Source organism: Sinocyclocheilus rhinocerous, unplaced genomic scaffold, assembly GCF_001515625.1.
Source record: "Sinocyclocheilus rhinocerous isolate Xijiao unplaced genomic scaffold, SAMN03320098_v1.1 scaffold1510, whole genome shotgun sequence".
Lineage (NCBI taxonomy): Eukaryota > Metazoa > Chordata > Actinopteri > Cypriniformes > Cyprinidae > Sinocyclocheilus > Sinocyclocheilus rhinocerous.
In genome coordinates, this window is record NW_015664185.1 from 612,363 (window position 1) to 621,677 (window position 9,315).

Sequence of the window (9,315 nt, forward strand, 5' to 3'; positions counted from 1 at the left end):
TAATAAAATAAATACAAATATTAATAATAATAAAACATATGATTATTATTTATGTTTTTTATTTAATTTATATGTATTTTATAATACTATATATTTATGATAAGAATAAGAATAAGAAGTTATTAAATATATACATCATACTTATATTTTATTATATGAAATAATATAATTATAATTACAACAATAATTATTATTATTATTTGAATTTGTATTCATATATACAATAGCATAAATAATAATAATAATAATAATAATAATAATTATTATTATTATTATTATTTTAATTGACCAATCCGCTAATCTCTAAGTGGCTAATTATCAGCTGAATAAGCTGCTTGAATGATATAATGATCTCTAACTACTTTGTACGGTATTTTTGCTTTCAGTGTAAGAACGAAAATATGACCCGTCACAGCAAGCCTGGTTAGGACATGGTGTTAGGTGAATTCATACTCTATGGCTCTCATTTTACTTTCGTTCTCTATTTGATACACACACACATACACACACGCACACGCGCACACACACACACACACACACACACATACACACACACACACACACACACACAGTGGTTTAGGTAAATTCCCATCTGGGATTCTGCAGAGTCCCTCTGTTCTCTGGCTTTCTTTCCCACACATGAAAATCAGAGCCATTGAGTCTGGGCAGGAAGCCACAGCGGATCCGATGACCCACCTGAGGGAGGATCTCTGCGCCGCTTACCTGCTCGACACACAGCGCTGTTAAGCTCCCATCCAGATGGTTTGCCTCCGTCATAATGGGGACCATTGTGTCCCGTTGGGCCGGTGAGGATGCTGAAGAGAGGCTTAAAGAGTAAAGCCCATCTCCACGTAATATCTGTCCTGTTACAGAGCCCGAGCGAAGCAGGGGTCAGTCAGACTTTGCTCAGAAAACAAATGCCAATGACTTTGAGGCTGGGTCAGATTACGGCTGATGTGGTTTTGCTTGGCCTTTGTGATTGCATGTGGTCTCTTGTGATATGAACTGGTTCCCATGATACCCCAGAGCTCGGACTCGCTCTCAGAGACGTATGCAAAGTCAACCAAATATTGTCGGGCTGCTTTTTGAAAAGTGTTGGTTAGTGACTAATTTAAAGAAACGACACTATTAACTTGCTTTATCTGCAGTAATAACCTACGTTTTCCAACTAGTAGTCATGTACAGCTTTACAACCCTGCAAACTGATAAAAACCCTCATATGTAGCATTGGAAATTCTGATTTGTTCTAGTGAATCAGTTCATTCAGATGATTCATGTAAATGAACTGATTCAAAAAAAGTCTGTTTGCGACATTTTATAACATTGGAAATTCTCAATCATTTCAGTGAATCAGTTAATTCAGATGATTTGTGTAAATTACCTGATAAAAAAGTGTGTTTGCAACATTTTTGTAGCATTGGAAATCCATGTTCATTCAAGTGTATCAATTCATTCAGATGATTTGTGTACATGGACTGATCCAAAAAAGTTTGTTTGCACCATTTTATAGCATTGGAAATTATGAATTATTTCTGTGAATCAATTAATTAAGATGATTTGTGTAAATGAACTGATAAAAAAAAAGTATATTTGTGACATTTTATAGCATTGGAAATTCTGAATCATTCCAGTGAATCAATTCATTCAGATGATTCGTGTACATGAACTGATCAAAAAAAGTTTGTTTGCAACATTTTTGTAGCATTGGAAATACATATTCATTCAAGTGAATCAACTCATTCAGATGATTAATGTAAATCAACTGATTCCAAAAAGCCTGTTTGCAACATTTTTATAGAACTGGAAATTCTAATTTGTTCTAGTGAATCAGTTCATTCAAATAATTCATGTAAATTAACAAGCAACATACTTTATAGCATATTTAATTAAATTCTGCATGTTTCCAGGTGAGTTTATGAATTATTCTTTTTTTTTTTTATTGCAGTAAGTATAATTAAATCTGGTAAAGTTTAACAAATCCACCCTAGCTGAGAATCATTCAATTAGATATTTACAGCATTTTATTTTATTTTATTTTATTTAATTTTTTAATTTTTAAGTGAATCAATTTATTCAGGTGATTCATGCAAATGAACTGATTTTATTTTTAATTTAATTCTATTTTATTTTAAATGTATTTAATTAATTAATTTATTTTAAATGTATTATTTGTGTGATCTTTCTTTTATTGGTTGATATTCAAATGTTCCCTAGCTGTCATTCAATTAGATATTTACAGCATTTTATTTTATTTTATTTTATTTTATTTTTTAATTTTTAAGTGAATCAATTTATTCAGGTGATTCATGCAAATGAACTGATTTTATTTTTAATTTAATTCTATTTTATTTTAAATGTATTTAATTAATTAATTTATTTTAAATGTATTATTTGTGTGATCTTTCTTTTATTGGTTGATATTCAAATGTTCTTTTTCAGTGCCATAAAATGTTAAAATATTATAACAGTTCCAGCACAGTGTAGTAATGGTGTTTAGTTACTCCGAAAAATATTTGTCCCATTTTAAATGTGTTATTTGGACAATTTATTCTTGAAGAAAGGTAGTTAATTGTAGTGTTTGTTGGAGTTGTTGAACTCCTCTCTTTAGCCGCAGTCTTTCCTCTCAGGAGGAGGAGAACGAGTTGTGTTGTATTTATTGTTTGGGTTGCTGGGTTTGGAAGAAACAGCCTGAGGGTTTGGATTCAGGAGAAAGTTCACAAACATCTGCTTCAGCTGGGAATGTCAGCCGCAGCATTGCTCAAACCAGAGCCCGAGGGCCCAGAAACTCAGCTCTATGTGTGTGTGTGTGTGTGTGTGTGTGTGTGATTGTGAGTGTGAGTGTGCGTGTGAGTGTGTGTGTGTGTCTGCCTCACACACCTGGTCTCCATTGTGACTCAACATTGACTCACCGTGTAGTTTTTGTCACACCTGAACCCAATCTTCCTTCCCTCCAGACAGTCTGTTTAGTATATGCACTATATACACTACTATTCCAAGGTTTGGAGCCAGTAAGTGTTTTTGAAAGAAGTCTCTTCTGCTCACTCATTTATTTGATTAAAAATACAGTAAAAATAAAATATTATTATTATCTAAAATAGCTGTTTTCTATGTGAATATCTGTTAAAATGTAATTTATTTCTGTGATGCGCAGCTGTATTTTCAGCATCATTACTCCAGTCTTCAGTGTCACATGATCTTCAGAAATCATTCTAATATGCTGATTTGCTGCTCAAGAAACATTTCTGATTATTATCAATGTTGAAAACAGTTGTACTGCATCATATATTTGTGGAAACGGTGATACATTTTATTTTTTTAGGATTCACAGATGAATAGAAAGTTCAAAAGAAAAGCATTTATTTGAAATCGAAATCATTTGTAACATTATAAATGTCACTTTTGATTAATTTAAGCCGTTGAGCTCCGTAAAGCCGCAGGGTATGCCAGCCACAATCTCATCCATATTGCTATAAAATATAGCATTCTGTGTAGAATTCAAATAGCTCCGATACATTTTGTGGTCTGCGGCGTCTCGCGCATATTTACACTGTTCGAATCGTTCCCTGTCCCCTATATAGTGCACTACGTGCCATTCACTGTACAGAAAATACTCATTCTGTGGACAAGTGACCGATTTCAGCCGCGGCTTCAGCGTCTATTTTATAGTGTAGGGGGCGGGGCTTCGGATTCTAGAGAGCATTTGATTGGACAGAAAGTTTGATGAGAAGCTGAAGTACGATGTGACGTCAAAAAAAAAACGTTGAGCCGTTTTGGCGGAAGTGACGAACTGCAAGCTTTGAATGCTTATATCTTCTAAATGCGAATTTTGTCACTGTTTTGGAGCACACTGCCTTATAGATAACCTTAAGACTAACATATTGATACTAACACCCAAAAAACTTTAATTTTGATTTCATGGGGACTTTATTGCATCCTTAATGAATAAAAGTATTACTTTCTTTAAAAATAAAAAGTTACTGACCCAAACGCTTTGAACAGTATAGTGTAGTTCAGTTCAGATTATGAAACGTGTGTTTGATTTTACAGTCAAATGAACTGATTGTTTGCATCTCTGCCGTTTAAATGTTTGTTTTATTTGTTTTAAACATATTAAATCCTGTAAACACGCCATCATTTGCATTTTACGTTCTGAATACATCTGCCAAATACATTTAGTTATGATTTTGAGTGCTGCCACTTTAAATCACAGTTTTGAATGAATGCATTTAAAATGATTCACATAAACGGATCAAACTGACCAGCTCTTATTCGGTCTTACTGCTCAAGTTTAAAACATCTCTAAACGCTCTCATGTGAGACACAAGACAAGGAAGAATCATGAAACTGGTCTGACACGATCTTTAGGAAACTAAAATGTGTCTTAAGTCGCTGGGGTATATTTGTAGCAATAGCCAACAATACATTGTATGGGTCAAAATTATACATTTTTCTTTTATGACAAAAATCATTAGGATATTAAGTAAAGATCATATTCCATGAAGATGTTTTGTAAATTTCCTACCGTAAATATATCAAAACGTAATTTTTGATTAGTAATATGCATCGCTAAGAGCTTCATTTGGACAACTTTAAAGATGATTTTCTCAATATTTAGATTTTTTTGCACCCTCAAATTCCAGATTTTCAAATAGTTGTATCTCAGCCAAATATTGTCCGATCCTAACAAACCATACATCAATGGAGAGCTTTTTTATTGTATCTGTATCAATCTCAATTTAAAAAAATTGACACTTAAGACAGTTTTGTGCTCCAGGGTCACATATCGTCATCATGAAGTCTTTGTGATAATGAGCTGTGATGCTCAGATCTGTGTTTGTGTGTTCAGGTCTCTCTGATGAGGGTCTGCACTCGAGCCCCAGGAGGAACAGTAACAGCGCTGATGAGTTTGTTCCTCCTAAACCCCCCAGCAGAGCAGCGGTGTCTCCTGGCCCGTCCGCGGCGCCCCCTGCTGTCTGTGCTCCAGCGCTGCTCTCACTCATCAACCAGGAGCTCCTGACCTCCGGTGCTCTGACGCTTCCCGGTGCGTGACCGGCTCGAAACCAACAAGACCAAAGAAACAGACACTCAGAATTAATCTACATATAATATTCCTTATAAAAATAAAAAAAACACTGCATTTTTTTTTTGAAGTTCATTGCAAACCAAAGACTAAGGCTGCATGGTTAAGTGGAATAAAACCAATTATTGGGCAATTGGGCAAGTGCTGCGATTTTATTAAATACATTTATACGCTGCATTTTTCAGAGTGAAGCGAGGCACTGTGTTTTTACACGCTTGCAGCTCATAGTGTCTCAGGCGGCTTGATGAAAAATGACAATGAAAAAATTAAGAAGAAATTAGGCTAATTTGAAAACAAAGAAATTATAGTATATTAATATTGTAATTTTATTGTAAAATAAAATTATTATTATTATATTATTATTATTATAAAATGCTAAATATTTTATTTTACGGTGAAATAATACAATAGCGATATTATTTTAGTTCATTTTTTTATTTTAATGTTTTAAATGAGTAATTATAATAATCATTAATAATAATACTACTATTATAATTATATTAAACTATTAGATTAAATTATATATTAATAAAAGTTATTATTATTATTACTGTTTTTATTATTATTATTATCATAGTAATAATTATTATATTTAATATTATTATCTCTATTATTATTATTATTAGTTTTTCACCGTAATGTTTTATGTTGTAATTCTAAAAATCTTTAATAACAAGAATTATTATCATATTTTAAATTACATATTTTTTTGTTATTAATAATAATTATTCATGGTATAGTAGTATATATTATTATTAATAATCATTATTATTATAATCATTATTAATCTTTTTATTATCTCTTTGTAAGTCACTTTGGATTAAAGCATCTGCTAAATGCATAAATGTAAAATATAATTATAACTTTTGATGTATAGCGTTTTTAAACACTAATAATAATTATTTTTATATTAAATGATTGTATTGTATTATATTAAATTTTATAACTATTATTAATAATCTTTGAAAGTCATTTTGGATAAAAGCATCTATTAAATGCATAAATGTAGAATATAATTATAATTTTACAGTCATGTCAATATATAATCAAAGTTTTAGCCAAATTCTGACGTCCTACAAATAAGCACAGCCAACCTGGAACTCTTTAAATCATGTTTTAAATCGCAATGGCAGATTGTATCATTAAAATCACGTTTAGAATTCCCCCCAAACGGTGTTCAGTTGGGTTAATCAGGTCCTCATCTCACCGTCCTGCTGCAGGTAACCAGGACCGCGGTGGCAGAGCCGTGCTGCAGGTGTGCACCAGGAACCAGGTGTGGACAGACGCGCGCTTCACCACAAACCAGATCAGCCAGCTGCTCTGCTGCTACTGCCACAGACTGCGGTGAGAAGCGGCCCGAATCTCTCACACGCTTTACTGAATCGACATGGAAACTGTGCTCTCGCTCTGATCCCAGACAGCAGTTCTTTGCAAGACGTTTCACTGAGTGTCTTGCGTTTGTTTTCAGGAGGGAGAAGCGAGACCTGGGTTTGACGGTTCTCGTTGACGCCCGCAGGCGAGCGGTCGCGTCTGCGCTCTTCTCGGCTCTGTCTGAGCTTCAGGTGAGACCAGACACACAGTTCACACGTCTTTAAGACAAAAGGCCATACCCATGTCAGGGACCAATGTTTTATTGATTTAAAAGACCCCAAAGGTAAAGTTCTCCAGGACCTTTCGGGGAATCGAGAAAAAGAAAGATGAACAGTAAAATTATTTTTTTTGCAAATTATACATTTATAAAAAATATTTTAAAATAAGTTGTATTTTAAAATAATTATCATATATAATATATTATAATATCTAATAATTATAAAATATAAAAATATTTGTATTTTAAAATATGCACGTTCGGACTAATATGTTGAAAACACAAAACTAAAAAATGCTTCTTGTCTCTTCACATTCAATTATGAATTACATGAATCACATAAATGACAGCCTGTTTTTAAATTTTTTTTTTTTTAAATAAAAAATTTGACAACGTTGAGTAGTGTGCATCACTGGTTATTATATAGTTATAGTTTTTTTACTATTATAGTTTGTTATAAATCTATTAAATATCTGAAGGAAAGTCTGTCCTCGGGGTTTAAGACGAGGCCTGTGCAAGCATGTCTCGAAAACACTCAGAGAAAACGATCGGCCCCAGCATGCAAAAACTGAGAGAAGAGGGACGAGAAAGGAGTGTTTCTCCACTTAAATATGTTCTTATTAGCACTGTTACATGCAATAACTGATCTAAACTCTCTAGTCGTTGTAATTGTTTTTGTTTGATTTTTCCCCAAATGTTAAGTGTGCACAATAAATGATCTAAACCAGGGTTTCCCAAACTGAACGCAAAACGCAAAAAATTTATTAAATCTTAAAAATGCTAAATTAAAATAAATATTTTTTTTAAATAAAAAACAATCAAAATAAAATACTAACAAATAATTAATTAGATTATAAAAATGCTAAATTAAAATAAATAATTTAAAATAAAAATAATAAAAAATAAATATTTGCTAAAAATGAATTAAATCATAAAAATGCTAAATTAAAATAAATAATTGATTTCTAAATAAAAACAATCAAAATAAAATACTAACTGATAATTAATTAAATCATAAAAATGCTAAATTAAAATAAATAATTGAAAATAAAAATAATCAAAATAAAATATTTGCTAAAAATTAATAATTAAATCATAAAAATTTTAAATTAAAATAAATACATAACTAAAATAAAAACACTAAGGATAAAACACTTAATAAAAATAATAAATATTATGTTTACCTGCATATCATGTCACCATTAACCCACATTAGAGACCCATGAATATGTGAATGTTTTGTTAAATTATTGAAATATTAATTTAAGGAATTCAGACAACATTCTGACAAAAAAATTGGGAATCCCTGATTTAATATGTTTAGTCTTTGTAATTATCCATATTTTTATTTATTTTTTATTTTTCTGTAATGTTAGCCTGTACAATATGAGTTCATGAGTTGATGAAAATCAAATAATTATAAAAATGCAATATTTAAATCAAATCAAAACACTAAAAATATTATTTTATTGGTTTACCTGCATGTCATGTGACCATTAACCAACATTAGAGAACTGTAAACATGCACGTGTGTTGTTAAATGATTGAAATAGAAACTTTTTGATTTATTTACACCCACTGATTTCTTCTTTCCCGCCAGACTCTCGTACCCAATGCACTTTACTCAGTTTTGATTCTGATGGACAGAGATGCAGCAGTGAAAGTGGAGCGAGACGTCTCAGTTCCTGTGAGTAAATGACTGTCTGTCGTTCTCTAGGTCTCAGTTTGAGTCAGTTCGTGTTTATGTGAGCTGCTCCTCTCTGTTCTTGTACAGTGTGAAGTCCTGACGTCTCTGAAAGCTCTGCAGAAGCACATCGACTCGTCGCAGCTCACCAGAGACTTTGACGGCAGCTTCCCATACGAGCACAGCCACTACATTCACTTCAGACAGGTGCACAAAACAGGGCTTCATCAACGTTTTTATCAGCCGAAAATCTTTGACCTGAAATGTTTACTCTAAGCCCCCCTGAGGTTTTAATTTGATATTTCAATAATTTAACAACACACAATACATATATATATATATATATATACAGTATATATGTTTTAGGGCTGTCAAGTCGATTAATCGTGATATATGTGTGTGTACTGTGTATATTTATATGTATACACACACATACATATATAAATTTTAGAAATATTTACATGTGTGTGTGTGTGTGTATATACAGTATATATATAAATATATATGACATATATTTTTTTAATATATACATGTATGTATGTATATGTATGTATGTATATATGTTTTTTAATTAATTAATTTATTTATTCATTAGGGGTTCAAGCATGAAGCAAATTTTATTGTTATTTAGATTTCAAGATTTTATTATGATTTTATTATTATTATAATTATTACTATTCACGGTTCTCTGAAGATGGTTAATAGTCAAATGACATAAAGGTAAACAAATATATATGTATTATATATTTTTTTATTTATTCATTAGGGGTTCAAGCACAAATTAAATTGTATTATTATTTAGATTTTATTATATTATTATTATTATTATTATTATTATTCTGCCCTAAAACTGATCGTGCAGACCAAACGGTAAGGTCTAGAAACTTGAAACTGGGCCAAATGATAGAGCTCAATTTGGGGAGAACCTATCAAAGTCTCAGCCCAATCGGCCAATAGGGGGCG

At 31.7% G+C, this 9,315-nt stretch overlaps 1 protein-coding gene across 1 annotated transcript in view; it reads left to right on the forward strand.

Annotated features, from left to right (window-relative positions):
• LOC107729805 (uncharacterized protein KIAA1755-like) overlaps window positions 1–9,315 on the forward strand; it is a 38,169-nt gene that overhangs the window by 25,491 nt on the left and 3,363 nt on the right. The window contains exons 4-8 of the mRNA XM_016540506.1: window positions 4,847–5,041; window positions 6,301–6,424; window positions 6,549–6,642; window positions 8,269–8,355; window positions 8,443–8,559. Coding sequence (XP_016395992.1) covers window positions 4,847–5,041; window positions 6,301–6,424; window positions 6,549–6,642; window positions 8,269–8,355; window positions 8,443–8,559 — 617 coding nt within the window. The remainder of the gene's footprint in view (window positions 1–4,846; window positions 5,042–6,300; window positions 6,425–6,548; window positions 6,643–8,268; window positions 8,356–8,442; window positions 8,560–9,315) is intronic.